At 54.7% G+C, this 20,000-nt stretch overlaps 1 protein-coding gene across 1 annotated transcript; it reads left to right on the forward strand.

The window, feature by feature from the left end:
- Positions 1-16,908: 16,908 nt before the first annotated feature.
- On the forward strand, positions 16,909-17,544 carry LOC118516808. The gene has a single exon (XM_036062688.1). It carries the CDS (start codon positions 16,909-16,911, stop codon positions 17,542-17,544), a length of 636 nt encoding a protein of 211 aa, XP_035918581.1.
- The last annotated feature ends 2,456 nt before the right edge of the window (positions 17,545-20,000 follow it).

Here is a 20,000-nt window from a genome sequence, read left to right on the forward strand (position 1 = left end):
ACCGAACTAGTTGATGAATGGAACCGAAGTCCATCCATCCATTATACACATACCAACACACAACTCTGGTTCCCTAGTACCACACTGCAGGCGCCCACGGCCCCGACGGTTGCGGAGCCGAGCACGCCAAAGTGCGACTGTCGATCACCCCGTTGTGACACGACAATCAGTCAGTGTATAAGGTACCCGGTACTACCAAAGTGTGCATCTTTACTGACCTTCGCCGAGGCAGTGGTATGTGTATCCCTTTGAAAGAGTTGCTTTCGCTCAACTCTACCAAGTGTGCTACACCATCTTGTGGTTGTAGCGTGCGCGTCAGCATATTGTGCCGACGATGCGTTTGGCAACCTCACTCTCGGACTTGTTTGATGGGTAATGATATGTCCATTATACACAAACCAACACACAACTCTGGTTCCCTAGTACCACACTGCAGGCGCCCACGGCCCCGACGGTTGCGGAGCCGAGCACGCCAAAGTGCGACTGTCGATCACCCCTTTGTGACACGACAATCAGTCAGTGTATAAGGTACCCGGTACTGCCAAAGTGTGCGTCTTTACTGACCTGCGCCGAGTCAGTGGTATGTGTATCCCTTTGAAAGAGTTGCTTTCGCTCAACTCTACCAAGTGTGCTACACCATCTTGTGGTTGTAGCGTGCGCGTCAGCATGTGATGCCGACGATGCGTTTGGCAACCTCACTCCCGGACTTGTTTGATCGGTAATGATCCTTCCGCAGGTTCACCTACGGAAACCTTGTTACGACTTTTACTTCCTCTAAATCATCAAGTTCGGTCAACTTCGGCCGTGCCAACTGCAGCTCACGAAGGAACCGCGGAAGGTATGCCTCCAGAGACCTCACTAAATAATCCATCGGTAGTAGCGACGGGCGGTGTGTACAAAGGGCAGGGACGTAATCAGCGCTAGCTAATGACTAGCACTTACTAGAAATTCCAGGTTCATGGGGACCGTTGCAGTCCCCAATCCCAACTAAATGAGCATTTGGGTGATTTCCCGTTCCTCTCGGAATGGGGGCGCCTATTGGCGAGAACACGCTGCTGCCCACATTGTAGCACGCGTGCAGCCCAGAACATCTAAGGGCATCACGGACCTGTTATCGCTCACTCTCACCTTGCTAAACACAAGTTGTCCCGCTAAGCAGGGCAAACTAGTGCGACGACCGCCCGCGAAGGCGCCGCCGCCCCGTAACGTCAGGTGCGCCCGGAGGCACACTGCTGACAGCGTTCTAGTTAGCTTGTTTGAGTCGCGTTCGTTATCGGAATTAACCAGACAAATCATTCCACGAACTAAGAACGGCCATGCACCACTACCCTTAAATTTGAGAAAGAGCTCTTAATCTGTCTTACCTCGATAAGTTCGGACCTGGTAAGTTTTCCCGTGTTGAGTCAAATTAAGCCGCAAGCTCCACTTCTTTTTTTTTTTTTTAAATTGCATTCGTTTATTCATTTAAATTTATAAATGTTTTGCCGCGTTACTTATTTATAAACAATAAACGATACAGAAACACGCATGAACAATTATAAAACGAATAAACCTCTCCATTGCCGGCGGCCTTCCCGACGGAGGCGTAGCCACCGGCTGCAATGGCGTCCCTGACTACATTTAGTAAGGGCACGCGCCCCGCCTAGCTAATCGTAAACGCAACATTAAAAATGAAGGACTTACATTTACACACCTAACATTAACGAAGCGGGCGTGCCCGCGGTTCGTCGAGTCTCCATTTTTTCCTATACTAACGATGAGTATGTACGCACACACACATGCACACACATAATCACGCTAACACTTTGACGCTTACGGTGGGACAAAACAAACATCCGCACAAAACGTAAACGAACAAGACGGACCTAACTCTCACCGTGCACGCGCACGCTCTCTCTCCTACTGCTGGTCGGGTACGAACATCCGCACAAAGCGGACGACGCAAAATGCCGAACGTACCCGAACCGAGCGCACGCGCGCTCTCTCTCGCCCGACTGTGCTAGAACGAACGACCGCACAAAGCGGAGACGGCAAAATGCCGGTCTCGCCCGGTCGTGTTTTCGCACGCTCGCTGACTGGCCGATCGTTTCGGCCGTAACCGCTCCCACTCAACGCGTAGACGTGTTGGTGGTCGCGATGGCGGCTTCTACGTCGGCCGACATTAAGCCGCGATGGCGATCCTGTCGCTCGTGGCGGCGTTGGCGTTCTCGCGCGCGCCTGTTGGCCCGTCGTCGGGCTAGCTCCTCCTCCGTCGGCGGTGCTCTGCTTCGGCGAGTTCGGCCCGAACGCAATGGCGGCAATGTACCCGCGCGTAATTGGGCGCGGTATTCCCGCTGCCGTTGGTTCCGCCTTAGCCGACGACGAAGTAACACTTCGGCCGATGGCGGAACCCGTTCGGGCCGAACTGGGCGTTGACTCTCCTGCTGCTGATTGGACGGGTGCTGTTGTTGGTCCATGTCCATCTCCCCGATGGCGGATGTCTGCCGTTGCCGGCGTCTTCGCCGTTGGCCAGCGTTTCTGGCTTCACGGCGGACCTGTTGCCGAACGCGTTCCGCCAGCTCATTGGCGGAAACGATCCCGCCAGCGATGGCCGCGTTTTCGGCAACCTGCTGCTCCAGCCACCTTTGTTGTAGGAAGCTGCAGATCCGCCGTGCTGCCGTGGCCGTTCGCTGCCAAGCCTCCGGGCTCGACAGCAGAAAACGCTCCAGCTCATCGGGGGAAATGACGACGCCGTCCGCGTCCGTCAGGAACTGCACTCTCGTGTCGGCGAACCTCGGACAGTGGAACACCACGTGCTCTGCCGACTCCACGGTGTTGTCGGCGCAGAAGGGGCAGGTCGGGGCAGAGGTGAAACCCATAGCATGTAGGTACTCCCGGAAGAAGCCATGTCCGGAGAGTACCTGGCTAAGGAAGAAATCAACCTCGCCGTGCTTCCTACCTACCCAGCCGGCAATATCCGGCAGCACGCGGTGAGCCCATCGTAGGAACCTGCTCGCGGTCGGATGAGCGGCATCCTGGTCCCACGATGTCTGCCACTGTCTTATGGTTGCCGAGTGCTCCAGCCGCTTGATGACCTCCTTGTCTATCAGCACCCGCCTCTGCAACGCCCGTTGATGCCTGGTATAGCACCGCGCGATCTCGTCCACCTGCAGGTGTAGCGGGACCAGTCCAGCCAGCACTACCGCCGTGTCGTAGCCGACGGTACGGAAGGTCCTGGCGACACCTTTCGCCAAAGGTCGCTGCAGCTGCTCCAGTTTCCGCCTGCACCACTGGAACTTCACCGCCTCCGCCCAGATGGGTGCCGCGTATCGCACAACCGAGTCCGCCACTGCTGCCAGCAGCCGACGTTTAGCCATCCTCGGTCCGGCGTGGTTGGACATCACGCCGGTGGCCAGCTTCACCACACGGAGTGCCTTTGCGGTGGCCTTCTCGACGTGTGGCTTCCACGAGAGGTGGTCGTGAAGCATGACCCCGAGGTAGCGTATCGCCGGCTTCGAGCGGACCTCGACGCCGTTGATCACTACGGGCACCGCTGGATGGCCCCGACGCAGACTGGAGATGAGGACGATCTCCGTCTTTTCCGGGGCCAGCTGCAACCGATGTTGCTCCATCCAGGCGGAAATCGCTGCCACAGCTTCCTCCGCTACACCTGCCGCCTCCTCCGGTGTACACCCCTTGGCGAGTACTGCCAGGTCGTCCGCAAAGCCGATGACGGATGCACCTTCCGGCAGCTGCACTCCGAACACGCCGTCGTACAGGATATTCCACAGGGTGGGGCCCAGAATGGACCCCTGCGGAACACCTGCCGTTACTCGGCGTGTTACCGGACCGGAGCTGGTATCATACGTCAGCTCACGGTCGGAGAAGTACTCCTGCAGGATGCTGCGCAGTCCTGAGGGCACTCCTTTGGTCTGCAGCGCCAGTGCTATGGCCTGCCAGTCTGCGGAATTGAAGGCGTTACGGACGTCCAGAGCAACGACAAGCAGGCAGCGCTTGTCGCGTCTATTCGTTCGCCCGAAACTCATCGCAGATCTGGCAGCCTCCATCACCAGCCCAACCGCCTGAAGTGTCGACCGACCACGCCGAAAGCCGAACTGGTATTCGGAGAGGAGCGGCTCCGTCGGCATCTCGATGTGGTCGTTCAGGCGGTTCAGCAGTACTCGCTCGTACACCTTGCCGGGCGTGTCCAGCAACATCACCGGTCTCACCGATGACGGCTCGCCCGGGGGTTTTCCCGGTTTGGGAAGCAGCACCAGCTTCGCCTTCCTCCATTGCCGCGGGAAGCGGCCAGCATCCATCTGCTCCTGGAGGAGCCTCGCGAACGTCGTCGGATGCGCCCGGATGGCAGCCGAAAGGGCAGCGTTCGGCAGTCCATCCAGACCGGGCGCCTTCCGAGGGTTCAGGCCAGCTGCGATGTCGAGCAACTCCTGCTCCGTCACTGGCCTGATGTCGACGCCGTCCGATTCGATGGTAGGCCAGGCAACAGGGGGGTGGTTCGGGCACAGCGCGTCCACAATGCGCTGCAGAACGGCCGGATCGCGTTCTTGTGCGACGCGGCTCCCTCCGAGCCGTCGCAGGAGCTCCCCCTGCCACCTACCCGTCTCATCATCCTCCAGGTGTTGCAGAAACTCATTGTAACGGTCCCGCTTGCTAGCCCGGATCTCAGCTGTCAGCAGCTGGCGGGCCTCCTGGTGCCGTGCAGAAGCTGTTCTGCGGGCTGCCGTGTCGCTAGTCGGTACCCTGCTGTACCGTTCCCAAGCCAGGCGGCAGTTCTCCCGTAGCCGGCCGATTTCTGGTGTCCACCAGTACGCCGGACGTCCTGTGTGGCCGACTGACGGGGAAACCTCCGCCATGATCTCGCTGCACGCCCGGCTCAGGGTTCGGGTCAGGCCCTCAGGGTCCGTGGCCTCCTCCACGAAGTTGGCTGCCCGCAACGCGATGTCGAACAGCTCCCGGCTAAACTCCTTTGCCCGCCAGCGTCTGCCCGCTGCTCTCACTGCTGGTGCTGCTTCTGCTCCCGTAGAGTTGCGGCTCGTTGCCGCCGGCCTTTCCCCCACCTCGAAGCGGATGTACCGGTGGTCGCTGAATGAGTAAGTTCCCAGCATCCTCCATTGCCTGTCGGGGTCCCCGACGAGGTCCTGCCTGCTGATGGAAGTACTGGCGAAGGCGACGTCCACAATGCTCGGGCGAGCGACGCCGTTCCCGAGGAAGGTGGCTTCCCTCCCCAGGTTCAGGACGTCGAGCCCGAGACCCTCCGCCAGCTGTAGCAGTTCCTCGCCCTTCGCGTTGGTCCTGCTGCTGCCCCAGGCGCTATGCCAGGCGTTGAAGTCGCCGGCAAGCAACACTCGGGGGCGTCCTGAGGCGAGCACCTCAATGCGTTGCAGCATCTCGACAAACTGGGGAACCCCGATGCTTGGCGACGCGTAACACGCTATGATCGTGACGCCTGCCACGTCCGCCGCCACGATGCCGGGAAAACTCGAGCTCCAGATCCGCTGAACCGGGTGGGAGTATCCGCTCGCGACAATGGCCACCAGCCTGTCGCGGTCCACCACCCAGTTTGCGTTCCCGTCCGGAACCGAACTCAGCTCGCACACCACCATAACGTCCACCCGCTCCGTCCGCATTGTGTGGAGAGCCAGGTCCTGCGCACTCCGACTCCTGTTGGTGTTAACCTGCAGGACCTGGAGGTGGCTCCCCACAGACATGCTTAGCGGCGGGGGGGAAGGTTAGCTCCCCTGCAGCCGTGCGCTGCAATTCGATGTGGTCCTCCACACCGAATGCAGCTAACCGCACTGCTGCAGCTGGCCGCCCGATGGCCAGGAGCTCCGCATCTGATGCAGCAGTTGCTGCGATCGGGCCCGACGCAGTCCGCTGCCATGTGGCCCCTTTCCAGGCACCGGAAGCAACGGCGCTTTGCCGCCTCCAGCCTGGGGGCCTCCTCCAGCCGACACGAGGAGTAGTCTATAATAAGGCGATCTTTTTGGAGCAGGGCTTCCGCTTCCACTCGCGGTAGCCGCACGCGGGCCCGCTTTGTGGCATCTGCCCGCTCCCAGATGCGAAGCGAGGCCACCGCTGGCTCCTTGGCGAGTGCCGCCTTCAACGCCTCCCTGATCGTCTCCTCCTCCGTGAGGTTGTCGACGTTTTTCAGAACAACCTCCGCCATCTCCGTCAGGACCCTGGCGGATCCCAGCTCTCCCAGCGTGGACTGAATGCGGCTGCACAGCGCCGCCGAGTCCATGTCCCGTGCCAGCTCCATCCGAAGGTTCCCCTTCGGTGTCCGCTTGCCGATACGGATGCAGTGCTGGACATCCTCCAGGGCCGGGCTCGTCCGGATGGGTCGGTACATCTCGGCGAAGGAGACCCCCGGTGCTGGAACCACCAGAATGGCGTCTGGTCGTCGCCTTTTCGTCCGCCGGTTTGCCTGTGCGGGGCGTTGGCTCTTGGTTGCTGGTTGCGGCCGCTGCCGCTGCTGAGGTGCAGCTGAAGGCTGGGCCTTTTGCCGCTTCCCCACAACCTGCCAACCACCTACCAGGGCGTCACGGTAGGATTGCTGCTGCTGCCGCCTGGTTTCCGATGCCGGAAAGTCGTACGGCTGTTGCAGGGGCTGGGACCGCTGCCCGTGCCCGCTCCTCGCCCTCATCTGCTTCTCTTCCTCCTGGATCTCACGGCGCAGCTGCTCCTGCAGTTCCAGCATGCGATGCTGGGCAGGACCCTGCGACTGGCGTGCCTCGGCTCTCTCCCTCTGCTGAGAGCGCCTGAGTGTCCTTTTGCTGGGCTGCAACTTGGAAGAGGCTTGGTTTCCCAAGCGCACGCCAGTCGCTGAATTCTCCAGCTGCACAACGGTTCGCACCCCCGTTCGATATATATCGAGCTCCGCACGGAGCCTCGAATTCTCCTCCTGGCTCTTTCGGTAAAGAGCGGTAAGCTCCTCGAGCTTCTCCAACACCCGCTCGTACTGCCGCGCATGTCTGTCCGACACTTCTGCCGTCGGGAAGCTGGTCGGCTCCGATGCGGCTGGTGCCAGCATCTCAGGAGACATAGACCTCCTCGGCGACGGCGTCGGGGCGGGGGCGGTACGCTTCCGCGCTCCCTCGTCCGGCTCTTCCAACGGTGTTCTCGGGGCTGGCTTGGGTGCCCCCTGAGAGCTCCGTAGTGACGACATCGTCCCTGGCGACAATTCCAGGGGTGTCACCACTACGCGCGGAGAAAGTCTCCTTTTCTTTGTCTTGATGATTTCGGGGACCACCTCCACCGAATCATCGCTCTCTACTCCCGACATTATGCTGCTGCACGGTTCGTCGCTTTGTCCAGCGTTAAAGTCACTGGACACGTGCGCCTGGCCGGTATGCAGCCCGCATTTGATTATAGCACGCTTGTTTGTGCGGAGCTTTTGGTTTGTGTCTCCGGAGAAACTTCCGCTAGTGCCCCATAGAGGGCGCTGGTGGCACTAGGGGGGAATTCTCCCAGGACAACAACCGGGATGACCGATGGTGTGCCCACTGTCCAGACGTCAAACCACGGCACGTCACCCTACGCACGCACTCACCGACACAGCCAAGCCCTTACGTGCTAAGTTCACGTGCCCTTAGCACGTGGTATCTGCTTGCTGGTCAACGCACTTTTCCGCACTGTTTTTCACTGAATGTTTCTTCCCTCGTTAGGGGGTAATGTTTTATCACTGTTCCGCTCCTGTCCGTAACAAAATACGCTGCACAGCGGCTGCGGGCTCCCCTTCAACCGCACCGAAAGGGAGCGCTACGCTCGCACGCACTAACGGAACCACACACGCACCCTTCGTGGCCACACGCACCGGTGCACGACGCAATGTTTGTGTGCCAAAATCGACGTTTTTCCACTGTTTTTCACCAAAACTTCACGGTGTTTGCGCAAAATATGTGTTCGTACACCACTCTAACAAATTTGCACCACCACTTTGTAAGTTTTTTAAACGAAAAACACTATATCATAAGGAGCTCACGGAAAGCGTCCGCTTGCTTCCTTTGACAGCTCGCCTCTGCAAGCTCCACTTCTTGTGGTGCCCTTCCGTCAATTCCTTTAAGTTTCAACTTTGCAACCATACTTCCCCCGGAACCCGATTTTGGTTTCCCGGAAGCTACTGAGAGCACCGAATGTAGTAGCGTCTCCCAATTGCTGATTGGCATCGTTTACGGTTAGAACTAGGGCGGTATCTAATCGCCTTCGATCCTCTAACTTTCGTTCTTGATTAATGAAAGCATCCATGGCAAACGCTTTCGCTTCAGTTGGTCCTACGACGGTCTACGAATTTCACCTCTCGCGCCGTAATACCAATGCCCCCAACTACTTCTGTTAATCATTACCTCTGGGTCTATACAAAACCAACCAAAAGACTCAGACCGAGGTCATGTTCCATTATTCCATGCAAGATTATTCTCGGCCAACGCCAACCCTGGGCGGGTGTGGACGCTTTTGTACTAGCCTGCTTGAAGCACTCTAATTTGTTCAAGGTAAATGGGAGCTGCCCGGGCACCACGCACCGGCTCGGGACGTGCCCGACCGATCACGAGGTTGACGCCCAGGCACACCATTGTGAGTCGCAGCCGCGAGCTCGCGCACGAACGTATCCGGCGTGTGCCGGGCGCCCGCGGCGGTCGCGTGTCTGGACGGGGAATCAACTTCGAACGTTTTAACCGCAACAACTTTAATATACGCTAGTGGAGCTGGAATTACCGCGGCTGCTGGCACCAGACTTGCCCTCCACTTGATCCTTATTGAAGGATTTATGCTCAATTCATTCCAATTATGGACCATCGTTAGAGAGGTCCATATTGTTATTTCTCGTCACTACCTCCCCGTGCCGGGATTGGGTAATTTACGCGCCTGCTGCCTTCCTTGGATGTGGTAGCCATTTCTCAGGCTCCCTCTCCGGAATCGAACCCTGATTCCCCGTTACCCGTCGCAACCATGGTAGTCCTCTACACTACCATCAATAGTTGATAGGGCAGACATTTGCAAGATCTGTCGTCGGTCAAGCGACCATACGATCGGCATCCTTATCCAGACTTCAACTCAAGCCGCCCGGAGGCGATTGGTTTTACTAATAAGTGCACCAGTTCCACCGCCCGCAAGCGGACAGCGGTCCCGGCATGTTGCATGTATTAGCTCTGGCTTTTCCACAGTTATCCAAGTAACTGATGGGTGGATGATCTTGTGAATTATGGCTGTTGTACTGAGCCTTATGCGGTTTCACATTCATTTATGTTTGTACTTAGACATGCATGGCTTAACCTTTGAGACAAGCGTATATTACTGGTAGGATCAACCAGAATTCGTCTTCGTCAATTGCTTGTTCGATATTTTTTGTCTACCAGGGCACCAGTCCCCGCAGACTCTCTTTCTACGTTCATCAGGTGACACAATCTTTGTTGTGACCACTCTCATTGACCTGCGGCAGTACACCGACTCCACAGCGCCAATAACCACACGAGCAAAGGTTGTTCAGGAGGATGTCAGATTATCGATGTACATCGTACACCAACATTTGACGTACCGAGGCATTACACCCCGCACGCCCCCAACAGGACCAATCAAGGCTCGCATACGACCTGCGACTTACTGCGGCTCCCTGAAGGTCCCCGTAGGACGACCATCACCAGTTAAGGTGTAGTTGACTTGTCAGGGCACGGTAGTCCCCACAAGTCCCCGATTATTCGTGGATATCGTCCTACGATTGTTTCTGACTCCTTTTGCTCCCCGCAGGTCCCCGTAGGACGACCATCACCAGTTAAGGTGTAGTTGACTTGTCAGGGCACGGTAGTCCCCACAAGTCCCCGATTATTCGTGGATATCGTCCTACGAGTTTTTGTGACCCTTGGGTTCCCGGCAGGTCCCCGTAGGACAACCATCACCAGTTAAGGTGTAGTTGACTTGTCAGGGCACGGTGGTCCCCACAAGTCCCCGATTATTCGGAGATATTGTCCTACGAGTTTTTGTGACCCTTTTGTTCCCCGCAGGTCCCCGTAGGACGACCATCACCAGTTAAGGTGTAGTTGACTTGTCAGGGCACGGTAGTCCCCACAAGTCCCCGATTATTCGTGGATATCGTCCTACGAGTTTTTGTGACCCTTGGGTTCCCGAACTTTGCTACGATGGTTCTGCCTCCAGAGGAGACTTATGAACACTTCGTATCATTTCTTACACCGAACCATGGGATCGCGAGATTGCTCCCGGATCCCTAATCACCTTACATTTTCGTTTCGTTTCCGTACACTACGATGAGCTAATTCAATTTGTTTGTTCGTCTGGCGAACGTTTTATTGCGGAATTACCGCGGTACTTCCAGCCGGGTATGGCTGCCGTACGACCTACAGGATAGATCATCGAACCACTTTTCGTGCATATTGTCCGTCGAGGGTATCACCTCGATACCCCCAACAGACCTTTGGACACTTCCTCACTACTCCTTGGAGCAGCAATCAGGGAACCATATAGTAGGAACAGCCGAATATGGAACTCTTTTCGTACTTTGGACACCTCCTATAACTTGTATGGCGACTTCGGGGACCTTCATTTCGTTCTCAGTTGGTACCCCTATTTCGGTCTTTGGACACCTCGTCTTACCCGTATAACTCACTTTAGGTCCACTTATTTGCCTGATATCTCATCGTGAACCCGTTTTTCGTACACCGTACACACCTAGGAACACCACATATGCGTTTCCCTTTCGATCGTGAAGTTTTCAAATTTTTCGATTTTTGGTCCTAGAAATTCATGAACGGTGGGAGACCAAAATTTTTCATAAAAAAAAAATTTTCACCGTTTGACCATAAAAACCTTCTTTTCGTACATACCCCATCATTTCTTCACGTTTTAGGCCATTTCTGAAATTTTCGCTTCGATAGTGTGTCCCCTATAATACAAAATGAACATTTTGCATCTCCCACAAGTGGCCATTTTTTTCCGCCACTGAAGAACACGACCTCGGGAACTCGGACCTAGGACGTGGCCATGTAAGTCATAGGCCACCCCAACTTTTGCAAAATACTGTTTCTTTTCACTTTTCATGATCTAAGGCGCGTTCCGACGGCGTTTTGAACAAATTTATGAGAAAAAAAATTTTGACCCTCGGACCAAAATTTTTTCGTTCGGGGCCCCATGGCCTATGGCCAGTATGGGAACTCGGGATGCCGATATGACAAAATTTGTCAAAAAATCACTAAAAAGTCGCTATGGCCCATTATTTAGAGCTTGTTGAGACCTTTCTAAAACACCTTGGTTGACCCCTGTCCGATAAGTAGTTTTCGAGATATTCGAGAAAATGTGATTTTTTGGGACTTAGAAAATTTTTGACCCGTACCCTAAGAAAAAGTGATTTTTTCATAGGACAATTTTTTCTTCGCAAATACTGTTTGGTTTCACTTTTCATTATTAGAAACGCGTTCCGAAGCCATTTTCATCAAAATCTCGTGAAAAAAAAATTTCACCCCCGGACCAAAAGTTGGCCGTTCGGTGCCCTATGGCCTATGGCCAGTATGGGAACCAAGGATGCCGATATGCGAAAAAGTGTCAAAAAATCACTTGAAAGTCGCTATGGCTCATTAAATAGAGCTTGTAAAGACCTTTCTAAAACACCTTGGTTGACCCCTGTCCGATAAGTAGTTTTCGAGATATTCGAGAATAAGTGATTTTTTGGGACTTAGAAAATTTTTGACCCGTACCCTAAGAAAAAGTGATTTTTTCATAGGACAATTTTTTCTTCGCAAATACTGTTTGGTTTCACTTTTCATTATTAGAAACGCGTTCCGAAGCCATTTTCATCAAAATCTCGTGAAAAAAAAATTTCACCCCCGGACCAAAAGTTGGCCGTTCGGTGCCCTATGGCCTATGGCCAGTATGGGAACCAAGGATGCCGATATGCGAAAAAGTGTCAAAAAATCACTTGAAAGTCGCTATGGCTCATTAAATAGAGCTTGTAAAGACCTTTCTAAAACACCTTGGTTGACCCCTGTCCGATAAGTAGTTTTCGAGATATTCGAGAATAAGTGATTTTTTGGGACTTAGAAAATTTTTGACCCGTACCCTAAGAAAAAGTGATTTTTTCATAGGACAATTTTTTCTTCGCAAATACTGTTTGGTTTCACTTTTCATTATTAGAAACGCGTTCCGAAGCCATTTTCATCAAAATCTCGTGAAAAAAAAATTTCACCCCCGGACCAAAAGTTGGCCGTTCGGTGCCCTATGGCCTATGGCCAGTATGGGAACCAAGGATGCCGATATGCGAAAAAGTGTCAAAAAATCACTTGAAAGTCGCTATGGCTCATTAAATAGAGCTTGTAAAGACCTTTCTAAAACACCTTGGTTGACCCCTGTCCGATACGTAGTTTTCGAGATATTCGAGAATAAGTGATTTTTTGGGACTTAGAAAATTTTTGACCCGTACCCTAAGAAAAAGTGATTTTTTCATAGGACAATTTTTTCTTCGCAAATACTGTTTGGTTTCACTTTTCATTATTAGAAACGCGTTCCGAAGCCATTTTCATCAAAATCTCGTGAAAAAAAAATTTCACCCCCGGACCAAAAGTTGGCCGTTCGGTGCCCTATGGCCTATGGCCAGTATGGGAACCAAGGATGCCGATATGCGAAAAAGTGTCAAAAAATCACTTGAAAGTCGCTATGGCTCATTAAATAGAGCTTGTAAAGACCTTTCTAAAACACCTTGGTTGACCCCTGTCCGATACGTAGTTTTCGAGATATTCGAGAATAAGTGATTTTTTGGGACTTAGAAAATTTTCGACCATGACATATATGAAAAGTGAATTTTTCATAGGACCAAAAAGTTTGTCCAAATAGGGTTTTGGTTCACTTTTTATGGTCAGATAAGTGATCCGATGCTATTTTCATGATCATTAGAGGGATTTCACGCTGTGACCAAAAATTTTCATACTTCATACTTGTCCCGGTGCCGTATATGGGAGGACCGGGGGAAGATGTGTTTGTAAGTCGTGATGTTCAGTGACGGATTTCTGGGACTTAGAAAAAAATGTGCTCTCAGGCACATTATATGTTTCATACACACATGATTTTCATTGTTCATACTTGTCCCGGTGCCGTATATGGGAGGACCGGGGGAACATGTCTTCGTAAGTCGTGATGTTCAGTGACGGATTTCTGGGACTTAGAAAAAAAAATGTGCTCTCAGGCACATTATATGTTTCATACACACATGATTTTCATTCTTCATACTTGTCCCCGTGCCGTACATGGGAGGACCGGGGGAACATGTCTTCGTAAGTCGTGATGTTCAGTGACGGATTTCTGGGACTTAGAAAAAAAATGTGCTCTCAGGCACATTATATGTTTCATACACACATGATTTTCATTCTTCATACTTGTCCCCGTGCCGTATATGGGAGGACCGGGGGAACATGTCTTCGTAAGTCGTGATGTTCAGTGACGGATTTCTGGGACTTAGAAAAAAAATGTGCTCTCAGGCACATTATATGTTCCATACAAACATGATTTTCATTCTTCATACTTGTCCCCGTGCCGTATATGGGAGGACCGGGGGAAGATGTGTTTGTAAGTCGTGATGTTCAGTGACGGATTTCTGGGACTTAGAAAAATAAATGTACCCTTAGGCACATTATTTGTATCAATAATTGTATCCCCAGCCTTTCATGGGGAACTTTTCCGTATTCCCGGACTTGTACATTTTTCGGGTTCCACCTCCCGACAATGTATCTCTACTGTGCATTACGTACCTGATAACGCACGGCACCCATTGGGTGACTCCACTTAACCATCTTTCGATAATGCCCGTGTTGCAGATATAATCCCAACACCTACCAGGCTTTATATGTACATCGAACGTTACATACGATGCACCCCGTATTCCCGGACTTGTACATTTTTCGGGTTCCACCTCCCGACAATGTATCTCTACTGTGCATTACGTACCTTATAACGCACGGCACCCATTGGGTGACTCCACTTAACCATCTTTCGATAATGCCCGTGTTGCAGATATAATCCCAACACCTACCAGGCTTTATATGTACATCGAACGTTACATACGATGCACCCCGTATTCCCGGACTTGTACATTTTTCGGGTTCCACCTCCCGACAATGTATCTCTACTGTGCATTACGTACCTGATAACGCACGGCACCCATTGGGTGACTCCACTTAACCATCTTTCGATAATGCCCGTGTTGCAGATATAATCCCAACACCTACCAGGCTTTATATGTACATCGAACGTTACATACGATGCACCCCGTATTCCCGGACTTGTACATTTTTCGGGTTCCACCTCCCGACAATGTATCTCTACTGTGCATTACGTACCTTATAACGCACGGCACCCATTGGGTGACTCCACTTAACCATCTTTCGATAATGCCCGTGTTGCAGATATAATCCCAACACCTACCAGGCTTTATATGTACATCGAACGTTACATACGATGCACCCCGTATTCCCGGACTTGTACATTTTGCGGGTTCCACCTCCCGACAATGTATCTCTACTGTGCATTACGTACCTTATAACGCACGGCACCCATTGGGTGACTCCACTTAACCATCTTTCGATAATGCCCGTGTTGCAGATATAATCCCAACACCTACCAGGCTTTATATGTACATCGAACGTTACATACGATGCACCCCGTATTCCCGGACTTGTACATTTTTCGGGTTCCACCTCCCGACAATGTATCTCTACTGTGCATTACGTACCTTATAACACACGGCACCCTTTGGGTGACTCCACTTAACCATCTTTCGATAATGCCCGTGTTGCAGATATAATCCCAACACCTTCCAGGCTTTATATGTACATCGAACGTTACATACGATGCACCCCGTATTCCCGGACTTGTACATTTTCTTGTACATACTACCGGGCCAGGACGTGCCTTGCGTCCACCATAACACCACCAGGCGTAGGTCGCCTGAGAGGATCGATGCGAACGCATCTCTACAACTTGAAACTCCTAGCCTGAAGTCCCGTCGTTTGCGGGCGGTCGGTGGGCATCGAAACTAGTCAAGTCCACGGTCGGCGAGGTCGGCGGCCACCGGCGTTCCCTATGGTCAGGTACTAACACGTGCAGTGCGACCCCGCGCGATGCGGCCCAGTCTATGAAGCGGGGATGAGGCGCCAGGCTGCAGAGGCAGTTCCAGCGGATCTCGGAGGGTTGTTAGGCCCGCTAGCTTCCGATTGCCCATTAGGTTTTGAAGCGCTATCAGCTCGGATTGGTTACGACCTTAGAGGCGTTCAGGCATAATCCAGCGGACGTAGCGTCATACCAAAGTCCGGTCGAACTAGTATTGAGCCAGTGGTCCGTACCTGTGGTTCCTCTCGTACTGCACAGGAGTTCCGTTACGATAGCACGTATTAGCACACACCAGTAGGGTAAAACTAACCTGTCTCACGACGGTCTAAACCCAGCTCACGTTCCCTTGAAAGGGTGAACAATCCTACGCTTGGGGAATTTTGCTTCACAATGATAGGAAGAGCCGACATCGAAGGATCAAAAAGTCACGTCGCTATGAACGCTTGGCGACCACAAGCCAGTTATCCCTGTTTTCCCGGGGAAGCAGGAGAGTTAGAGCGTCAGTTTCTTCGGCAAGGTTGTGCGCAGCAACAACGCGCACAAAAACGTCGTGGGACCGGTGGCGATCGGACTTCATTTGGGGGAGTTACGCCCGGAAAAGCGTCTTTTGGGTCTTCCAAATTTTCCGGCTGCACCCCAGCATCCGACCCCTCCATCGACGCGGCGTGAGAAGACATCACTAAGCACAGCACCGTACCTGCCTACCACCCACCACCACCCCCCCAGAGCGGAAAAACCCGTTCTTCACGGTTTTTGCGAGAACTTGTCAAAGGGATTTTAACGACGGACGGTCATTCCCTCTGGCACAGAATGGAGGGGCGAGTGCTGCGTTCCGGAGTGCGGTCGCTGTTAGCTCCCGGGAAGCGGTCGGACACCCCTTCCCCCTCTCCGGTGACACCACGGTCGGTCGGATCAGCGGAAGCTGTTGAAACATCGGAAGAGGAGGATGATGGTGCATTCTCCGATGCCTCCACCCTGGAGCAGACGGTTGTGGCGTCGCAGGAAGCAGAAGGGGAGACATCCACAACTGTGGTGATCCCTGACGGCGGAGAAGCGTCTGCGCAGGAGTTTCAGCACAAGATGCTGGAGACCCTCGCCAAGCAAGTGGAGACGCTTACTGAGGAGCTGCGACTCAGCCGGGAGCGCGAGGTTGCTCTAAAGTGCATGCTGGAAGCAGTTCAGGAAGGAATGCGTTCGTTGACGGCACTACATTCCTCGGCACAGTCTGGTGACCAGGGCAGTGCCAGAACGAAACGCAGCCGGCAACAACGCAACCGAGCGAAGAAGGCTTCGCAGCAACAGCAGCAGCAGCAGAAGCAGCAGCAGCAGCAGCAGCAGCATCAGCATCAGCAGAAGCAGCAGCAGCAGCAGCAGCAGCAGCAGCAGCAGCAGCAGCAGAAGCAGCAGCAGCAGCAGCAGCAGCGTAGCCAGCCACAGCCGCAGCGACGGACGGTCGCAGTGTCGGCAATGGGCCAGCAGCAGCAGCAGCAGCAGCAGCAGCAGCAGCAGCAGCAGCAGCAGCGTCAGCAGCAGCAACCGCTACATCAGCAGCAGTGGCCACAACTCCAGCCAATGCAGCAGCAGATGACCTGGGCAACGGTCTTGAACGGTCGTAATAGCCGAGCGCAACGCCCGACTCAGCAGCAGCAGCAACCGCATCAGGAGCTATACCGGCCACCTCAGATGCGCCAGCAGCAGCAGCAGAGCCAGCAGCAACAACATCAGCAGCATCGTGCCCAGTCCAAGGGGCGTCCTGCACGACCCGATCGCATCGCGGTGGTCCCCGGTCCGGACAAAACCTGGACGGAGATGTACGTGAAGCTGCGCTCATCACAGGAGCTGCAAGACGTCAGGGCTGATATTGGGATGGGGCGTCGGACCGCGCAAGGTCATCTCATCGTCCCATTACGCAAGAATGTGGACAGCGCTGAGCTGGCTCGCCGGATCCAGCTGGCACTCGGTGAGGATGGCGTGGTCCGTGTGGTGACGGAGATGGGAGAGCTTCTCGTCACCAACATTGACTCTCTGGCCGAGAAGAGTGATGTGGAGCTCGCCATCAAGGAGAAGCTGGGAGCAGAGCCGGGAATCGCGCGTGTCGAGCTCTGGGAGCTCCGTGATGGCACGAAACGAGCTCGAGTGCGGCTCCCACTAGCAAAGGCACGGCTTCTCATCGGGCAGAAGCTGACACTGTGCCAATGCGTCAGCGGCATCCGCGAAGTGCCGAAGAAGCCACTCGACCGTCAGCGTTGCTTCCGTTGTCTTCTGATGGGGCATCTGGCACGAAACTGTCGTGCCTCGTCTGACCGGTCGGGTCTGTGTTTGCAGTGTGGCGAAGAGGGCCACCGCATTAGCCAGTGCACTTCGGCAGCTAAGTGCATTGTCTGCCAGGGGCCCCATCGTGTGGGCCACTCATCGTGCCGCCAGAACCAGCATTCGCGGGCGTAATGCGGGTAATGCAGGTCAACCTGGGTGGTGGACGCATCGCTCAGGATCTGGCCCTGCAAACAGCCCGCACGAAGCGGGTCGACGTGCTGCTGCTGTCAGAGGTGTATCGGCCTCCGGCGGGCAGCGGAAATTGGGCGGCGGATTCGTCGGGGAGAGCAGCTGTGGTGGCAACCGGCCACCTTCCGATCCAGCGGGTGTGGCGCTGTGCCATGCCCGGGTTGGCTGCTGCGCAGATTGGAGGGGTGGTGTTCATCAGCTGCTACGCCCCTCCGCGACTCAACACCGGCGAGTTCGAGCAACTTCTAGAGGCTGTGGAGTTGGAGGCCCAACCCCACCCTCGTATCGTCCTGGCAGGCGATTTCAACGCCTGGAATGAGGAGTGGGGTAGTCAACGCACCACCCGGCGCGGTGAAGAGCTGCTGGACACCATCAGGCAGCTCGGGCTTGTGGTTCTAAACCAAGGCTCGGTCCCGACGTTCGTGGGCAACGGAGTCGCCACTCCCAGTGTTGTGGATGTGTCTTTCGCTAGCACATCCATCGCTCGTCCGGACACTTGGGAGGTGGCAGCGAACACCGCTTCGTGCCACTACACAGCGTCGGACCACCGGTACATCTTTTTCACCGTGGGGCCTCCAACTCCTGACCAGCAGCAGCGACGACAACAGCAGCAACACCAGCAGCAGCAGCAGCAGCAGCATCAGCAGCAGCAGCAGCAGCAGCACCAGCAGCAGCATCGTCATTCGAACGGGAGGCAGCAGCGACATCAGCAGCAGCATCGTCAGCGGGGACAGGGGTCCTCTTCGTCATCCACCACTTATCGGCACGCTGGCCGTAGATGGAAGACGACGCAGTTTTCGGCCGAGGCATTCGTAGCCGCACTCCAGACGGCTGGTTTCCCGGAGCGAGCCGTCAGCCAGGAGGGGATGGTCGACGCCATGCTAGATGCATGCGACGACACGATGGAGCGCGTCACCATGTCACATCGTGACCCCCATCGAGACCTTTTCTGGTGGACTCCGGAGATTTTACGTCTTCGGGAGGAGTGTGCGGCTGTGCATGAGCGAATGCTTCGAACCACCGACCTGCAGGAGCGTAGCATCATGGCTGCTCATCATCGGTCGGCGAGGAGAGCTGTGGAGAAGGCTGTCCGTGCCAGCAAGCGAGCGCAGCTCGACGAGCTGATTCAACAGGCGGAAACCAACGAGTTTGGGGCCGGCTATCGGGTGGTAATGTCTCGTCTTCGTGGCTGTTTCGTGCCTCCTGAGACAGACCGTGTCGTGTTGGAGCGGATAGCTAACGATCTGTTCCCGACACATCCGCCTGTTGACTGGCCGGAAGCCGAATCGTCCAGCGAAGACACCGAGGAGCAGAGATCACCGCTGACCCCTGTTACCGTAGGCGAGCTGCTGTCCATCGTGGGATCGATGGCGAACCGGAAAGCGCCTGGACTGGACGGTATCCCCAATGCGGCGGTTAAGACGGCCATTAGGAAGTACCCGGAGGTCTTCGTCCGTTTGTACCAGGACTGCCTTGACCGGGGTGCGTTTCCAGCGCCTTGGAAGAGGCAACGATTGGCACTGCTGCCAAAGCCTGGCAAGCCTCCCGGGGAAAGCTCCTCCTACCGGCCGCTGTGCATGCTCGACGCACTCGGCAAGGTGTTGGAGCGCCTAATTCTTAACCGCCTCAACGAGTTCCTGGAGGAACCGGAAGCAGAACGGCTGTCGGACGGGCAGTACGGGTTCCGGCGAGGCAGATCAACCATCAGTGCGATCCAGCGCGTTGTCGAAGCGGGCAGGACGGCCATGTCCTTTCGCCGTACCAACGCCCGAGACAAGCGCTGCCTGATGGTGGTGGCACTAGACATCCGCAACGCCTTCAATTCTGCGCCCTGGCAAGCCATTGCCAACGCGCTGAGGGACAAGGGGGTACCGTCATCGCTGCAGAAGATGCTGAAAAGCTACTTTGAGGATCGGCGGCTGGTTATTGATACCAGCGAGGGCCCCGTCGAGCGGAGCATCAGTGCGGGCGTTCCGCAGGGTTCCATACTGGGACCCACGCTATGGAACGTGCTGTACGACGGGGTCCTGGGTGTCCAGTTGCCGGAGGGGGCCGAGGTTATTGGCTACGCTGATGACCTTGTTGTCTTGGTCCCTGCAACGACACCCCAGGCCGCTTCCTCGACTGCTGAACGAGCCATCGCGGCAATCACGGACTGGCTGGACCGGAACCATCTTTCGTTGGCACCAGAGAAGACGGAAATGACGCTGATATCTACGCTGAAGCGTCATCCGGTCGTCAGCATCAACATCAGGGGTGTAGTCGTGCAATCCCAGCGCTCCATCCGCTATCTTGGAGTTTGGTTGCACGACCACCTGTCATGGCTGCCGCACGTTCAGCAGGTTGCAGCGAAGGCCATGAGAGTTGCGGAAGCCGTAACGCGCCTCATGCCGAACCAC

The sequence above is a fragment of the Anopheles stephensi genome, unplaced genomic scaffold (assembly GCF_013141755.1).
Source record: "Anopheles stephensi strain Indian unplaced genomic scaffold, UCI_ANSTEP_V1.0 ucontig396, whole genome shotgun sequence".
In the NCBI taxonomy this organism is placed as follows: domain Eukaryota; kingdom Metazoa; phylum Arthropoda; class Insecta; order Diptera; family Culicidae; genus Anopheles; species Anopheles stephensi.